General features: G+C 34.5%; 1 protein-coding gene across 1 annotated transcript in view; it reads left to right on the top strand.

The window, feature by feature from the left end:
* COG6 (component of oligomeric golgi complex 6) overlaps positions 1 to 18,856 on the top strand; it is an 83,266-nt gene that overhangs the window by 14,224 nt on the left and 50,186 nt on the right. The window contains exons 4-11 of the mRNA XM_014732056.3: positions 1,474 to 1,532; positions 4,695 to 4,806; positions 6,431 to 6,513; positions 6,883 to 6,953; positions 9,143 to 9,236; positions 14,372 to 14,500; positions 14,579 to 14,670; positions 16,403 to 16,467. Of these exons, the coding sequence (XP_014587542.2) occupies positions 1,474 to 1,532; positions 4,695 to 4,806; positions 6,431 to 6,513; positions 6,883 to 6,953; positions 9,143 to 9,236; positions 14,372 to 14,500; positions 14,579 to 14,670; positions 16,403 to 16,467 (705 nt within the window). The remainder of the gene's footprint in view (positions 1 to 1,473; positions 1,533 to 4,694; positions 4,807 to 6,430; positions 6,514 to 6,882; positions 6,954 to 9,142; positions 9,237 to 14,371; positions 14,501 to 14,578; positions 14,671 to 16,402; positions 16,468 to 18,856) is intronic.

The raw sequence follows: 18,856 nt of genomic DNA, 5'->3' as shown, positions 1-18,856 counted from the left end.
TTTCACAGATTTTAAAATGTAAATATCTTTTAGAATTGAGGAAATACTATATTTAAAAAAATTGTACAAGGCAAAAATAAGGCTGGAAGTGGATCTTTAAAACAAAATGACTTTAGGAAAGATAAGCATCTGAAGAAATGTTTGGGTTTAAAGAGGAAATTACTGGATTTAAAGAGTAAAAATTTTAGAAGAGTACCATGGGAGCTGTCATGTTCAGCTCCATTCCTTAAAAGTTAGTGATCTGCTGAATTATCTAGGTTCAAATCTGTTTTCTTAAAAATATCTACTATTTGCTAGACATGTAATTTGGTTGCAAGGAACACAGGCTCAAAAGAGCTTCATAGCTTCAGTAGAGATGGGGATGGGGCCCTGTTATTGACGGGATGTGCGTGAAGCAGTAAGACAGAACACTTCACTGACAATCTGAGAATTTGTCAGAAGATTAGGCCTCTAAGAACCCAGGACTTGTGCTTCTGGAAACATTAGCAGCTCTAGAAAGAAACATTAGCAGCAGAAGCTTGGCTCTTTATTATAGTGTTCCAGCATGAAAATGACTCAGTATCTTCATGTGTTTATTGTGGTATTCTCTCTTTAACAGACTGACCCTCCACTGTATGTGTTTTTGTCTACTTTATAATTTCTGCTTACTAGTGGCTTTATTTTTACGTAATTCTGACTTGCCTAATGTCCCTTCAAGGCGTGAATACCTTATCTCTGCCTCACGCCCACTGTTTCTTGTCTCATTGTTAACTGCCTTATGTTCGGGTCTTTGAGAGAGAAACTGATTGGCTACATTTGTCTTTTGTTTCAATACGCTTTGTAAATATTTGCCTAATATTTGGATAGAATACCTTTTCATCATGTTTTCACCCCTGATCCTTCCAGTTCTGGCTTTAAGGAGGGAGGATTGCTTAGTATGAAACTTGGTCAGGAACAGCCCTGTGTCCTTCAGATAGGGCTATCTCTAATCTTCACCAAAACCATATATGAGGGGTCGTTTGTATATTCCAACTCTCAAATTTTCATCTCCGTCTTTGGCCATTTCTTTCAAGTTCCAACTCAGCATTTCAGTGACTTAACTTACAGCTCCATTTAGAGGTCTCATGGTATCTCAACTCACATATGCGTAACTGAAGTCATGCTCTTCATCCTTAACTTGCTCTTCCAGGGCTCTATTTCACTAAAAACCATCATGAACTGTTAAATTTCTTAGTCAGCATCCTGATACCTTTTCGCTTCTTGTAAGCCTTAGCATTATGTGTGTATTGAGAACTCTGAGTGAGTTTCTCTTAGGAAAGGTATTGTATGAGCCTCGAAACATCTGTTTCAATTACTTGGGCCTTTTTTAAACTTTCGAGTTCTGGAGTGTGATCTCATTCGCTGTAAGTCTGAACTCCAGTAAGTAGTAATATTAGTTTTCTGAAATATAATCCAATTGAAATGTATTGATATGAGATATGTTTATAATTTTAGGCAGCAAAAGAACAGACTCAAGATTTAATAGTAAAAACCACTAAGCTTCAAGCTGAAAGGTAAGTTTTCCTTTATATAATCACTTCTTCATTAATTTGGAGATTAAGTAGAAATAAAATTATAGATAACTCCAAATCAAAGTTAAAAGAAAGTAATAAAAAACATGATTCAAAATTGATGTCACATATAAGGTTTTAAACTATTATCCAAGAGTAAAATAAACATAAAGCAATACTTTAGTAACATTACGCTTGATATTGGGATTGAGAGATTATTCCCTCTTTGGAGGTGGTGATGTGGTGTTTATTGTCTGCTGTGAAATTGAAAAATGATTGCTTTTTAAAATTTAGATGTTTTCAGATTTTCAGTAATTTTTTTTCATAATTATTGTGTCTTATTTTTTAGCTATGATTACTCCTCTCTGGTATAATAAAGAGTTAACGATATAAACTCTTCTTGTAGTAGTTTACAGATAGGTTTACTAATATTTGTTGACTGAGTAAATGTGTGAATGAAGGTGGGTACAATATGGATTCATGTATTATAGTGTGAATTACAGTCTCTTATAATTAATTGTTGGTTTGATTGTCTCTTTTCCTACTACACTGTGTGCTCCTTGAGAACCATGACAATTTCTTATTCTCTTTTTGTATCTCCAGTGCCTACCCATTGTAGATTAAATAGTTTTTGAGTGAATGAATATGGAATGCAACTATTCTAATGTCAGGAGAGGAAGAGAAAATAAAACTGAAAAATAAGCATTGTATTGGAGCTGGTAATATATATAGGACTTTACAGGAGGCAGTATTAGAACACTGTGCTTCTGTTCATATATTCTCAAAACTATTTAAGCAAGGGTATGTTCGTTATTTTAGTAAGCCCATGAGAGTGAGTTGGACTGGTATGCTTTGGGTGGTGAAAATTTGTGACATCCTAGTATCCCAAGAGCTATAGATAGGATGTGCCGAGTGAACATTTGTGTGAATGTATTTTAGGAAAATTACATAGCAGAAATTATGATAACAGATTACTGGGAGACAGAGTGTTGTTTCTCCATTTTTAAATATTACCTTTTCTTTTTAAGAAGAAACTTTGTTAAATAAGCAGTTGGCTTTAGAAATAGAAATTCTGTGGGCTTATTTGGATAACGTGATATTCATATTCAGACAACTGTGTAAAAGACAGAAATATTTTTCCAGCTGGGTTAGGAAGAGGTCAGTCATTGTGACAACTGATGCTCTACCAGGTAGCGTGTGATGTGGAATTGTCTTCACAGAAATGCAGCTTAGCATTTCCCCTTAATATTTAGTTGATAGTCAGTGATTACATGAACACATCTCAAATTCTCCAGAAGTTGTAATTTATAATCATCATTTATACATTTTATGTTAACATTTATTTCCTATAACTTTTATTTAGATATTAAAAACCCTCCAAAAGATACCATATTTCACTTGTGATGTGAGGTGAGGGCAAGCTCTGCATCATATTTAGCTTTTGTCACACCAGACTCTGGCTTAGGGCCTTTACACATGGTAGGTCCCCACTAATATTACTCAGTTGCACAAACCAAACCAAATCATTGAACCATCTAACAGTAACTTACTGCCAGAATGGTTGTGAAATTTTACCTGGAGAGAATATATATGGTGAAACGAAAAAGTAATATGATTTTAGAAATAGGTTAGAATTTATTCTGTCACTAATTTAAAAGTTGTCATCTTGAGATAGCAAACCCTTGCTTTAGCAGTGTGCCTATGTTAAACATATTTTTGGACTAAATCTTTTGTAGATTTAGAGCCTGTGATTCGAAGTCTTTATTTCATTCATCTGTCTTTAGATACAGTCAACCATATTATTTGGAATGAATTTTAATGATTAAGGGGTAAGAGCAAGATGGGTAATACTAGATTTGGTTAAAACAAAATGAGGCTATAAACTAAATGGATTAATTTTCCTCTGTGCCTAGTAAATTGACTCTAAAGATAGATCCAACAGAAGCACCAAAAAGGTTTTATTTGTATAGTCTCAAGGAATTTTATGAAGTTTTATAATTTAAGTACTGTATGATGATGATTGGAGTGTACTCTAAGAGTATAGAACAAAACCTGTTAAGATTAACGTCATTATCAGTAATAAGATGATTAAGGACATATGCCATTTGAATCTCTGTAGATTTAATTAAGTGATTTATGTTATCATTTGAGATAAACAGAACATCACTGCCACCCGGAGGACTTTTCCTTTCTTCCTTTCTGTACTATTCAGCAGCAGAATTTGATTTTGTGAATTTAAAATCTCACAGTCCAAGAGTACAAACAAAGATGGCAGACACATTGTACTGTGTATACAAGTAATGTTAGTATTTATCTTTGTTCACTCTTATTTGAATATTGTTAGACTGTAGACTATTGCTGCTCTGTGAATACTAGTGAAACACTTACAATTGTATTTATATATCTTCACATGTAAGATCTAGGAGCCAGGAATGTTCAGTTTCTACTTAGGTAGTGTATATTTCTAACTTGCCTCTAGATGGTGAGCCTTTTCAGTCCTTCAGGTCCTTGCAGATTGTGTTCCAGGCTAGAGCGTGCCTTTTCCTAGTTGTCAGCTAGCCTAAATAGGCTGCATGCAGATATACTTCAAAACACTTTTTTATTACCATAATATGCAGAAAATTTGGGGAAGGCGAAGTGGAGAAGTGACTTTATGGATTTATGAGGAATTAGTAAATGAGTTCCTGACTTGTGTTTCTAATGTAAAATAAAGAATAACAATAGATCTGATTTTTGGTTGTTGTGTACTTCATGTGAAGACTTCAAAGGGTTAGTATTTTTTAGTGACTGAGAAGAAATTAGTTGAAAATGATCATATTTCTCTCCTGTAAGATAAGCTTGTTATTACAAGGTAAACTATTCAAGTACATGTTAAGTGGCTGAGAATTTGTAATGTGGGGACCGTTTGTGAACTTATTTCTTCTTTTGTGTGATCATTAACTCCTTTTACTGTGTTCAAGTATCTGAGATAGAACAGTATCAGCTAGTTTTATCACCTAACATCCCTGATTAGTTTCCAGTGTTTGAGGCAGAAATGAGGTTTTTGAAGATGTTGGGAATCTTTCACGTTTGTTTTAAAATTATGTCAGAGAGGTAGGTTGTTTTAGAGCTATGCAAATGCATAGCGTGCTTGATTTTTATTTTTTCTTTTTATTGTTACTATAGTCAAAGGTTAGAAATAAGAGCACAAGTTGCTGATGCCTTCTTATCCAAGTTCCAACTGACTTCTGATGAAATGAGTCTTCTCCGAGGTACAAGAGAAGGACCTATTACTGAGGTATCTTGCTTTTGTTATAATCATTTAAAACATAACAGTTACAGATGTTATAGAGAAATCTTTTTTTTAAGGTTTTATTTTCCCATCTGAACAAAAAGTTTGAAAATATTTTTAAATTTGAAAATTAAAATGTGTATTTTAAATTATCTTATTTTTTGTTTTTCAAAGCAGTACATGTATTTTTTTTTTTTATAAGTCAAAGAGTACAACAAGGCTTATAAAGAAAACCTACATCACCTTTTCCACTCTTAAGTCCTTCGTCAACCATTTTCAACTTTGTTGATTGCTTCTTTTGTAAAGTCTGTATTCTACATCTATAGTTGAAAATGATATGCTTTGATTATCTAATGTTAACTGTTTTCTATTGATTTTCTGTCATGAAGTGTGAGGATTTAGCCTCTTTCTGCCCTGCCCCCTCCTCTCTCACACATGCGTGTTCTCTTTCTTTCAGACCTCATAGGAGAGTTATATGGCATTTTCTGTTTTCATTACAATGATTACATGTTCTTTCTTTTACAACTTTTTGTCTTTCTTAGAATAGAAATCCTTTATCTTTTCATATAATTAATTTTTTAACCTATGCCGTTCTTTACAGACTGACACAGAGCTATAAAACCTCTCAAAATGCTAAACAACAGGGAAAAGTTTCCTTTTTTTTTTTTCTTGAAGACATTCGGTTTTTCCAGAAAGGAATCTTTTTGTCTGCTCACTGGGAGGGGCTGTAAACACCTGCTGTCATCATTCTGGGATCTGAGGACAGGAAGAGTTCTTGAGGTGGGGGTGAGGTCTCATTGAGTGGCTCTTGATAGATGTCACTGTTATCTTATTGCCTAGGCTTGAATGGAGCCAGTCACCTGGGTGTAGGGAGTTAAGTAAGTGAGAGAATTGGGTGGAACATACATAGCTGCCCTTGTAGTTTGAGAAACTTGGCACATTTGAAATATTTGACATCTCACCTTTTTTCCACTTGGCAGAAATAGTAAACAGCACTAGAGATTTTTTAAATAATATTATTCATCAAGAAAAATAACACATTCATTATTTTCATGGTTAGAACACTATTTGTGGTTATCTGGAAACTAAGGCTCCAGTATGTTTTTCTAAAGGAAAAGAATCTTGGAGTTCAAATCAGTCAACTCTGTATATTTAACGAGCATCTTTTATGCATCCCACTTTGCATTTTACTCTTGGATGAGGGAGCAAGAATGGGCATATGAAAGATATATAAAATATCATCTTTTGTGATAAGAAAGCCATGGTTAAATCGTGAGATGTGTAATACATAGCACATTTTCTCTAGGTCGTAATCTTTAGGTTTGTGTTGCTCTCTTACTAGACCATACATTTCTTAAGGACAGGGATTTTCGTCTTTATAAATTTTGTGTCCCTGACAGGTAGCACACTATTTGGCATATGGTAGACATTGAATTAATATGTTTTAAAATGCAAATAAATGCTATATTTTCTATAAAAATTTAGAGAAAGTTGGAATGAGTATATAGGAAGGCTTTGTTAGAGTAGGTGAAAGAATTTGTTTTTCCTTTGTAGTGATATTTCAATTTAGAGTAATGTAATTTTACCTGAAAACAGGAACATTTTAAAGTCACATTTCTTAATTTTAAAGGATTTTTTCAAAGCATTGGGAAGAGTAAAACAGATTCATAATGATGTCAAAGTTCTCTTGCGTACAAACCAACAAACAGCAGGGTGAGTAACCTTTTCAATTCATAATTGCATTGCCTCTTATATTTCCAAAATTTTTAAAACATGCTAGATTATTTTTGAAGCTATCTGACATTTTGGGAAATAGGAGTTTAATCTTTATGTATCTTTGGATAAGGAGGAGGTTGTATGCTGATATGTTCAGAGTAAAACAGCAGCTGGATAACTAAATGATGGTATTGAAATTTGACAATATTTATTTAATTATAAAAATTTTAAAAATCATTCCATAAAATGATAAAAAGCTAATATACTATAACTAAATCATTTGTAATTAAACAATAATTAGGTTCTTAAATGTAGCTATTGTCTACTAAAAGTTTAAATTATAGTAAATCTTTATTTTTTTTTTAGTTTAGAAATTATGGAACAAATGGCCTTGCTTCAAGAAACAGCTTATGAAAGACTTTATCGATGGGCTCAAAGTAAGTGATTTCTTTCATGTGGTCTGGATTCAAGAATATCAGTGTTAGACTTTTCTTATTTCGCTTGGTCTTTATTTGATATCGTATATTGATTTTAGTAATCAAAAAAGTATTTTTAAAAAGAAAAGCGCTACATTTGAACATAATGTTTGTGTGTGTATCATGAGCATCTACTGTCAGTCAAGAAACATACTTGATTGAAGATGGGAATAAAAAATAAAGTCAATATTTCTACCCTAGATTATCCTAAAGTTGATTGGACATCTCATTATTTATGTAACTGCATTATGAACGGTGAAGTAATTTCCTATTGCTGTTATAATTTTCTATTGCTATTGTAATTACCACAAACTTAATGGCCTATAACCAGACAAATTTATTATCCTGTCCTTCGGTAGGTCAGAAATCAGCCATGGTTCTCACCACACTAAAGTAAAGTGTTGGCAGGGTTGCATTCATTTCCAGAGGCTCTGAGGAGTAGTCTGTTTTCTTGCACATTCAGTTTGTTGGCGTAATTTTGTTCCTTGAATCTGTAGGACTGAGGTCTGAGTTTCCTCGCTGGCTGTCACTGGGGGCATTTCCCAGTTCCTAGAGGCTGCCTGCATTCATTGGCTTGTAGCCTCTTCCTCCATTTTCAAAGCTAGCATTGGACAATTAAGTCACTCTCTCACTTGGAATCTCTCTTGCCTCTTCTTCCATCTTAGATCTCTGAGTAACTCTTCTGTCAGCCTCTTCCACTTTTAAGATCTATGTGATTACCTTAGACCCACTTGGGTACTCTGGGGATATCTCCCTATTTTAAGGTCTGTCACCTTAATTCCATCTGCAGTATCTTTTGCCATTTAATATAACCTATTCACAGGTTCCAGGGGTTAGGGATCTTTGGAGGGCCATTATTTTGCCTACCATGAATGGTTTATTTACTTTAGTTTTGTTTTAAAATGTTTCAATAGGCTATTCACAAAATTATCTGTTAAAACCAAGGAATGTAGTTAAGACAGCAAGAATGGAACCAGGAGCACATGATATTTTAATACGTGTTACCAACTGACTATTGGACAGGGCAGGGATGAAATCCATTTAAGTAGTAACACCTGTGCTGGACTGTGAACACCTAATTATCTGGTTCAGATGATTTACTCTTTATCTCCAAAATGTGTTTCTTTTTCTGCCTCTCTTGCTTGCACTGTTTACTCCTCTTTGGAGTGCTGTCTGACTTTCTCTCTATACCCAGGTGCTACCTCAGTCTTCAAAGCTGAGTTCAGGTTCTGCATCTTCCTGGAACTCTCCATGACTACATTTGATCACAGTGATTTTTCACATCTCTGAGCACTAACTATCAGAAATATTTATTTGGCGTTTAATAATGTACTACTCTATTTTTTTTTCATATATGCATTTCTTAGCTCTCCAGTTAGATTTCTTTCTCAAAGGCAAAGACATTGCCTCATATTTCTTTGTGCTTCCATGACATCTAACATAGTGGTTCCAAACTGTGGGCCTCTTACTCCTATGGACTCTGGAGTCATTTTAAGGTATCTCCAATTCCATACAAGCGTATGTTTTTCTGAGTCAATGCTTGCTGAAAATATACCGCTAGTGTGATGTCCTCATAAATCAAAAGGTTGGGAATTTCTGTACAAGTTTGAAGTTCTTTGAACATAGTGGACACTTAATGAGCATTTTATGGATAAGATTAGAAGAGTAAAATAAAGAAAATGTTGATGTTGAGGTTTTTCAAAGTTTAAAATCTAAACTTCAAAAATTACAATCTTATTTACCATATATTAGTTACTCATATATACATTTTTAGCAAACTGCTTGAAGATTACTCCCGAAGGAAGGAATTGGTAATATGTTTTTAGTATTCCTCCTCTCCCACCTTGAACATTGCCAGTTATTCAGTGAAGATTTGTTCATCGATTGGTTTCTTCAGAACTGTCTTTTTTTAATAAAAATGAAGTAGAGGTTTGTGGTGTACTGGCCATTTGAAGTTATATAAATACTTAACTTGAATTTTTAGTTTGGTTGACAGCGTCAACTAGTTTTTGATTGGCATATTCTCTAGGTTTTCCCAAGCATTTTTTTGATGTGATATTTGCTATAGGATTTAGACTCTGGGTATACAGCAGACATAATAAAGACTTAACTTTAATTTAATACGAATTATAATGTTAATTATTTTTCAGATGAATGCCGAACATTGACACAAGAATCATGTGACATATCTCCAGTATTAACTAAGGCAATGGAAGCCCTGCAGGATAGACCTGTCTTATATAAGTTGGTGACTTTTTCCAAATTAAAAAAAAAAAACCCTACTTTTTCTTCCATAATTTTCATGAACTGTCAGTATTATTGAATTCATATACAATAGTTTAAGTAATCTTGATGATAATTTACAGTGATATTTTCATCTCATATTGTGTGTGTATCAGCTTCTTGCATGTTATGTGCTATGGAATGTGATATGGAGGGGAAAGCCCAGATGTCCCTGTATCTAGATTGCCTCTTATTTATGTGGAGGCCAAGGGGCTTTTCCCCAGTCTGTCGTCATTTACTACCTTGGGATTGTAAGTAGAACTCCTGTATCAACCCTGTCCTGGAGAGGAGGTCAAATAGACTAAAAAATATAATTGCTCAGAGATGAAAAAGAAAATTTAAAATCAGGATTCCACTAATAGGATTCAGGAAAAGAAAGTGTCCAGGTCTTTGATCCTGTATGTTATGCCAGCCAAGAGATATGTGATAATATTTTGGATAAGAACTTTATGCATTATTCACGTGTATACGTATTTTTTGTTATTCTGTATTTTAATTTTATTATCTTATTTCTCACATAAAATAGAAGTAAGTACTTTTTATTTTTGATGCCTGGAATATTATGAAAATAGGGTGACCAAGTGGGGAGTTATTATTCAGGGAACAGCCAGGGGACCCCTACTCAGGCACTGAATCCTTCTCTGAATCATCTCGAACTTTCAGATGCTGGTAATGTTTGTAGAAGATTTCTCCATTACTCTTCTTCCTGATTGGTACCTTTCTGGAGTCTAAAATAAGGTTCTAGAGTACAAATGCTGGGACAGCTTTGTGAAAAATAACGTTCCAGTGCAACTTACTGAGTACTTACTGAGTGTTAAGCACAGTTGTAATCACTAGAGACACAGCATCAATAAAACACTGCCCGGCCTGCTGTTGCTTTATTTTATGGAAGCAGATATAAACACATCCATTTAATGAATTTATTAATTGCAATTCTAGAGGTCATGTCTCAGGGGCTCTGTGGCTCCAGTGTTCTGTGGTAGGGGAAAGGGATGAAGGTTAGGGAAAGTCTCCTCTGGGAACTAGGTATGAAGTGAGTTCTGAAGGTTGCATGGGCGTTTTCCAGGAAGAAAAGGAAGGAGAGAACATTCTAGGTTGAGGGACCAGCAGGTGCAAAGATGTGCTTTGAGAAAGAACATGCACCTTGGGAAAGTAATTGCAGAAACTTGTGCTAGCTCTGGGGTCAGCAGCGAGAGCAGGGTCATAGTAGCCCTGAATGTTGTGCATGTTCGCGTGATAACTGATGTTCGCTATTGATCACCAGCTCAGCAGGGTTTATCAACTTTGAAATTTCTTTGCCATCTTTTTCACTTTAAGGCATTGGTGTTTGATTATGAGAGTCTTTAGTACTTAAAACATTTGGCGTTTGGGTTTAGTAAAGTGTTACGTTGTCCACAGATTCATATTTGTTCACAAAGTTAACATTTTTTAAAAAAATGCCTTTGTTTTGGGCATCTGAAAAGGTCAGCTGACTTCTACCATCTAAATATATTTTTACTAAATTATCATTCTTGATTAACCCTTGGAAAAGAGCAATATTGCATAAAGGTTTAGAAGGTGGGCTCTGAGTTAGATTTTTTGACAAGCTCCAGAACCTTTGTAAGTTCAGTTTTCTTAGCTGTAAAATGAGAATAAAAATAGTACCTGTCTTACAGGGCCTACATGACAGACGGGGACAAAGCCTGAAAGACAATAGAACTATAACAGAGAGGCAAAGAAGATTTTTCTCTGAAGGACATGTGTCAGAGAACAGGGGCCAATTGTAAAATTTGGAAGATTGTCAGAGGCATGGGAAAGAAGGAGGATTTTAAGACCAGTTGATTACATTAAGATGAATGCTAAAAAAGAGAAAATTGGGGCCTGGCCTCACAGTGTAGTGGTTAAATTTGGTGCGCTCCGCCTCAGCAGCCTGGGTCCCGGGCACCAACCCACACTACTCATCAGCCGTGCTATGGCAGCAACTCACATAGAAAATAGAGGAAGATTGGCACAGGTGTTAGCTCAGGGCTAATCTTCCTCAAGCAAAAAAAAGAGGAGGATTGGTATCAGATGTTACCTTAGGGCACATTTTCCTCAGCAAAAAAGAAAAAACACAGAGAGAGAGAAAATTGTTCTTTCATTAAGTAATCATCTATTTTCAAAGTGATAGTTTCTTTAAATTTAGGAAAAACTTAATAATGTATCATGTTAACCACCAGATGGCACTATATGAACTTTATTTAAGTATTGTGTAAAAGTGTCAGTGTTTATTATGGTGTCTCAAATGTGTTGATATCATGTGCAAGAAAGATGTCAATTATTGAAGTGCTTTAAAATTGCCATACTCACTTTTACTTAAGTAGTATATAACAGGAATGCTTATGCATTATTAACTTTTAATAAATCAAGTGCAGAAATTTCTTCAAAAAGAAATATATTGTAAGTGGAAATGAAAAGATTGATGATGTCTTCTTTCGTTTGGTAAACCTGCAGAATATAAATTATTAAAGAATGTAGTAATATGTACAATGCTGATTTTTCTTCATTCTTCATGTGTTTGTTACATTTCTTAGGCTTTTACAGTATTCTTTTATCTTTTGTTTTTGACCAAAATTTTTCATCTTTTAATTTACTTTTTGACCACGGTTTTCTTTTTTTACTATAGCTAGACATAAAAAGGGGGGATTTTAATTTTAACTAGAGGCATTTTAGAATATTTACCTAATTTTAACTTTCACTTTTGTAAAGCTGCATTTTGAATTTTTGACCTTTATTGGAAAGGAATCTGGTTTTGGTCAAAGAAGTTATCTTCTGTCTCTGGGAAAAGATATTTCATGTCTACAGATATTACTGAAGGTTTATTGTAGCTCATGCTGTTCTTGCTTCAAATTATATGTTATCGCAGGAGGAGTAATATTTATGTTCACTGGTATTTCATAGTATTATACAGATTAGATTCCACTGTTTGTCAGGCTTGATAATTTCATCCCCATTTAAAATGCCAGTGGATTCACTGGTTTCTAATATAACTTGTGGTCACGGTGAGTGTTCTAGAAACAGAAGTTACTTGTTTCTGTTTACTGTGGTCAGTTGGGTCCTGAGAGTGAGCATTTGTTTTATATATTTAAAAACTTGAGGGACTTCCCTGGTTGCATAGTGGTTAAGTTCATGTGTTCTGCTTCAGTGGCCCAGGGTTCACTGGTTCAGATCCTGGGTGTGGACCTATCAAGCCATGCTGTGGCAGCGTCCCACATACACAATAGAGGAAGATTGGCATAGATGTTAGCTCAGGGACAATCTTCCTCAGGCAAAAAGAGGAAGGTTGGCAACAGAAGTTAGCTCAGGGCCAATCGTCTTCACCAAAAGAAAAAGGTGAAAGTTTGTGAAGTTTGTGCTGTGATAAGTAGTCATCTGAGCTTAAGTCATTTAAAGGAATGCATTCTTTACGCTAAACATTTATAATATAAGAGCATGAGGGGAAAAATAGAAATAAGCATTGTGGTTCTAACTTGTTTTAAACAATAGTGAATGGAAGGCGGTTGTGCCAATAGAAAAACTTACATTGATATTGCATTTTCATGTTGAAATATTGCTAGTATGTCACTGTAGGAAATTTCAAAACCGTTTCCATTCAGCTGAAAACAAACACACACAAAGAACCATGATCTGGTTACTAGTGAGCAGTCCTTTAAAAAGGTTCAGATTCCTAAAAATTTATAGCTGTTGACCACTATGCTTTCCCCTTTATTTAAAAATATTCCCTCTTCCAGCTTTCTTGTGTTTAAAACAATGTGAATTTTTCGTTAAATCAGTAGCATATCAAAGAAAGCAGTATAGCCTAGGAAGTTAATTCTTTGGAAATCTTTGAGAAATTTTGGTAACTTTTTTTATATGTACAGTAATGAAATAATTCTTAATACTTAGTCTGTTAGAATACTGTTTAGGGATTTATAAGTTAATGGGTCTAGAATCCGCTGATAATGGACTGAGAAAAAATATTTTATTTTCCTGTGTACTTTTAAAATAGAAAGAACTTTGAATGGGGTGATGGGTGTAAGGAATGGTGGTGATAATGGGAAGCAAAGACTGATTTTATTCAAAGAAATGGGTACTCTTGGAAACTTCAGTCCATCCTGTGATTTCACCCCAAATTGTCTGAACCCCCAGTTCAAAGCTTCCCTTCCCTAAAAATCCCTCACCTTAGAAATCGTTTTTTGCCTTTTCAACCACAATGGATGACTTCTAAATATGCATAAGAGAAAGTATTTGCTCTGTATGCCTAGTTGGTCAGTGAATTTAAGAAGCATATAATATGTCTAATATTGAAGTCAAAATAAGGTTTTAAATATGGATACTATGTTTTGGGCAAATTTTGATGGTAAATTGTGATAATATGTATAAAGGGGAATTTTTTTTTTTTTTTGCTGGGAAAGGTTCACTCTGAGCTAGCGTCTGTTGCTAATCTTCTTCTCTTTTTTTGTCTCCCCAAAGCCCCGGTATATAGTTGTATATTCTAGTTGTAAGTCCCTCTAGTTCTTCTCTGTGAGCTGCCACCACAGCATGGCTACTGACAAATGAGTTGTGTGGTTCCGCGCCCAGGAACCGAACCCAGGCTGCTAAGCAGATGTGCTGAACTTGAACTGCTAGTCAATCAGGGCTGGCTCAAGAATTTTTTAATGTAGAAGAAAAAGTCTTGCTTTTTGGATTGCAGAGTTGTCACTGTAACTAGCCTCTGAGAACTGAATATTATGGCCTAATGTGAACAGTGGAGCATCATGTCTGGGACGAGGAGGGTACTGAAACCTGAAGAGTCCAGGATTCCCACCTTACCTTGGTCTTTACTTTTACCAAATGTGGTGCTCTGTCCCTTATTACCGTGCTCTGTTATTGATCCCCACTCCCAGCATTCCTTCTTAGGAGGAATAAAAAGATGAACCTTTAGATGGATTTTCATTAGGATAAAGTTATTTCATAAATATTTTTGTTAAGAATAGTACTGCTTGAGAAAGTTGTGTAAAGAAGCTTTAGATGTCTTGTTTATCTCAGAAATTGCGGGAATAGTTTGATATAACCATTAGGAAGAAAAACAACTGTTTTTTGTACAACTTTTCTTCTAGGTATACCTTAGATGAGTTTGGAACAGCCAGAAGAAGTACAGTTGTTCGTGGATTTATTGATGCTCTTACAAGAGGGGGCCCAGGAGGTACACCTAGACCTATTGAAATGCACTCCCATGACCCTTTGAGGTACAATAATCAGATAAATTTGGAGTATTTGGTGTTTTTCTGAAGGAAATCTTTACTAACATTTAGTTTTTTCGTTAGGTATGTAGGAGATATGTTGGCTTGGCTCCATCAAGCTACTGCTTCTGAAAAAGAACACCTTGAAGCTCTCTTAAAGCATGTGACTACACAAGGTGGGTCCTCCCAGTGTTATTACTAATGCCTAAATATAGAAAATAACACAAGGCTTCTCTGTTTCTATTCTTATTGCTGTCTTCTTTATGGAGATAAACTCTTCACACCTAGATAGTACAATAAGCATCCAATTAATCTTCCTCTCTCTAGTTTCCCACTTTTTCTGCTAATAGACTTTTTCCTCCATCACTTTCATCCTGTCACACGACTCTTCACACTTTCATAGCTGACCCTTGTTATCAAGCCTGGACTCCTGCTTCACTTTTTTTTTGAGGAAGATTAGCCCTGAGCTAACATCTGTGCCCATCTTCCTCTATTTTATTTGTGAGACGCCTGCCACAGCGTGGCTTGATAAGCAATGCACAGGTTCGTGCCCTGGATCTGAATTGGCGAACCCTGGGCCGCCAAGGCAGAGCGTGCAAACTTAATCACTGTCACACCAGGCTGGCCCCTCCTGCTTCACTTTTAAGGCATTTCTGGAGTGCCTAACATACGTTATCTCAGGTCTTCCGTGCCACCACACTTTGAGGGCAGAAGATGGCGTTATCCTCATTTTATCTGTGAGTAAACCGGCTGAGTGACTTGCTTACGGTCATTAAACTGCTAATTCTTTCCTTTCTACTGCCCGCCCCCTTTTTTCATTCTCATGTGTTTTAAAGTTTTTGAATAACTACATATATACTAAATGTTTTTAAAATTTTGGTCTCGATTTCAAGGAAGAAAAACTACTATTTTTGCGTTGCTCATGTCTGTGGTTTACAGAATTTCAAATCTTAGCTGTGACTACCTTAAGATGCCTGTTACAGAAGGGGTTAATGGATAATTAAGATGCTCTGTTTTTGATAGGACATGAAGAGAAATATTGTGACTGGTATCACTTGACTGTTTTGCATAGCTTAGCCCCACATCGTTCTGCTTCACCAGTAATCTGCAGGAGAGACCAGTGCACAAATTGGTGCAAGACTTAACCTCCTGGTTTTTAACTCTTTGGTATTGAGATTAGACTCAGCACATATGTTAGATTGGCACAAAGTCTGCACTTTGTAAAGTTGTTTTCTCTTTTGCTAATTACCCAGTTTAAAGGAGTGTATTTCTTAAAAAATGTTTTAGTAAAATATATATGATACGCAGCCTTAAGAGGTGGGAAGAAAATATATTGGAGTTAGGTGAAATAGGTTATTCTGTGGGAATGGCTTAATTTTTCCAAGCCTCAGTTTCTCCATCTGTAAAAGTGAAGGTGGTTACAAGCAGTAAACATCAAGGACCTAAGACAGAGTTTGATAAATAGTCAGTATTTAGTAAGTGTTAGTTTTCCATTAGATTGCAAGGTATGTTTTCCGTCTTTCTACTCTCAGCTTCTGTGGTAAGTGCCGCTGCCTGGAATAGGCTGTCTGTGGAACGAATGCTAGCGCGTCTTCACGTCACTCCTTTCAGTTAGGACGTTTAACAGTCTTCTTCCCCTTGACTCATGTATGTACTCTTTCACAGGAATCATGTTCATTTTATTAATCAGTAGTCAAATGAATTAACAGGGCTCTAGACTCAGATATTAACATAATTGGTAATGTCCTAAAAGATATCGAATTTAATAAAATATTGTTATGGCTATTATAAATGTTTTTTATTAGTGCCATTAGTCATATGTATTATTGTTTGTTAGTTTGTTGAACTTAGGCGAGGCAAACTGTAATCGGAAAAAAAATTTTTCAGTTATGTTATAATTAATTGTAGGCGTTGAAGAAAATATTCAAGAAGTTGTTGGGCATATCACTGAGGGGGTGTGCAGGCCTCTAAAGGTAAAATGTTTTATTTTTACATATATGGTTTGTGGGTAAATTATTGCCTTATTCTTATGAGTTTAAAGAAACTGATAACAGCTTGAATTCAAGCTGTAATTTCGTCAAATTAACAGATTAACATAGGGTGATAAAGTACATTTTAAAATAATCAGTCAATTTTCTAAGAAAGAAAATTCTTATTTTGCATATATTGACTTTTTTTCATATTGTGTTTCCCATAGTAATTTATGTTAATCAGTTGAGCAAAAGACTATTAAATTGAAATAGCTAATCTTTGAACTCTTAACAGAGATTTACTCAGAACATATTCCATTTACTTTATTACTTAAAGCATAGAAAAATTTTGGTTTATCATAACAATAAATAATGGTAAATCCAAGGATAAAATAATAATATGTATAAATGTTATTATCAATACTATTTATAGTACAAGGAACAGAATTTAAAGTCCAACTTGGGTTAGAACCCCTACTTTGCCACTTAATTGTGTTCACTTGTTCCAATTGCCTAACTCTTCTGTGTGTTAATTTCCTCACGTTGAACCTGTATATAAAAATACCTGCCATTGAGGGTTGTTGTAAGGATTAAATGAGAAAACTGTGTAGATGAAGTACATAGTACCTTGTATCTACTAGGCCTGCAACAGATGTTATTTTTCCTTATTAATGTTTCTAGAACATTTTGCAATTTTTGGTTTACTTTTCCTTCTTAACTGACTTCAGTTTATTATATAGAAATTGAAATCCAGAAGTTTTATGATTTTTTTCTTACCAAGAACTAAATATTAAAACTAAATTTTTTCTGTATCTAAGATTTTCTTTGGTATTTTGTCCCAGGCAAGGAAATCTCAGGTGACATGTCTTGTGACAATTGATTATATTTACAAATTTAGTTAGTGCTATAACTTGATCATCTTAGGGCCCAGTTACGTATTCAGCTAATAAATAGCAAACTATTTCGAAATTATTTTACTTATTTCTCCCAAATGAAAAATTTACCTTCCATAGTTTGATTTTCAGACATTTATATTCATATAATATCATTTGTTTTGTGTAATAGCAGTTATTAAAAAGACAAGAACAGGCAGAACAAAATTTGCTTTTTCTGCATTTTTCATACTTTTTTATAATGACATGTAGTTAAATGAAACTCCTATTCACTTTGGTGAATAAATTGTATTTCTCCCCCTCTCCATTATGTTCCTGATTAGAGCTTTTCTTTTTTTTTTTTTAGTAAATTGTATAAATTCTAATTCTAGATCTGAGAGTTGGAGTAGACCTTAGAGTTTCCTGTCCTGGTCTGAGTAAAAAATGTTAATTATGTTAAAAATAACACCCATTGCTTATATAAAGAAATTATATACTGAAGTCTGCTTTTGTTTTAAAATGTATTTAGAATTCTCGTTTCGTCTTCCTTAAATGTATGGAAAGGTGTTTACAACAATTGTGGGACATTACTGTGACTCCCTGGGAAATTTTAACATAAGGTTTCAAAAGATAAAGAAAATTAGTAAGCAAGCAAAAACCTTTTTATTGTAAAGTGAAGAAAAATCCCTTTAGTTTCTGAAGTGACAGAAACCTTAAATCTTTCCATATGATAGTAATATTTATTGCATATTCCAGACAATGTAACAGGTATTCATAGTAATTACACATCAGGTTGGCTTGGTAGTGATGGATGATAGGACCCACAACTCTTCCCTTCCTTTATGGACTCACAGACAGTGTCACATTATTTTAAGAGTTTTCTTTCTGTATTACCTCATTTGAGTATCTAATTTTCTCAGTGATCTAGTTGTTAGCTAAGAAAAAAACTTGCTTTAATATTGTTTTTGCAATTATAATTTGGAATTCTATTTTTAGTGATCTATCTGCTTTTACATTCCATTGATATAACTTTTTTTCCTCCTAAGTGATAAGCAGCTAAACTTTTTTCATAATGGCATAAGATATTGAGTGTTTTGGCTAAATTTCTGTCCTTCAATCTTTTTTCTTTGTAGGAATGTACTTTTTAGGGCAGGGAAGATTTTGATTTTTAGAAGCATAAAGAAAAAAGGTTGTAATGGTAATGGGAGATATTGCAAAACTATATATTTGTTTTACTGTGCTCTGAATTTAACTTTTTCTTTGTGTTAATAAAGTAAAACTTCATGGGCAATGGACTATATATTTGTAAGTATATGCATTAGGATATGATCTCTGAAGTTATTTCCAGTTTTAAAAATCTGTACTTTAAAACTAAAATTTCATAAAGATAAAATTACTTATATTGTGGAAAGGGTACAGTAGTCCCCCCTTATCCATGGAGGATGCCTTCCAGGAACCCCGGTGCATGCCTGAAACTGCAGATAGTACCGAACCCTGCATGTACTATGTTTTTTGCCTAT

The sequence above is a fragment of the Equus caballus genome, chromosome 17 (genome assembly GCF_041296265.1).
Source record: "Equus caballus isolate H_3958 breed thoroughbred chromosome 17, TB-T2T, whole genome shotgun sequence".
Taxonomy (NCBI): Eukaryota; Metazoa; Chordata; class Mammalia; order Perissodactyla; family Equidae; genus Equus; species Equus caballus.
This window is presented reverse-complemented; position numbering and strand designations above follow the sequence as displayed.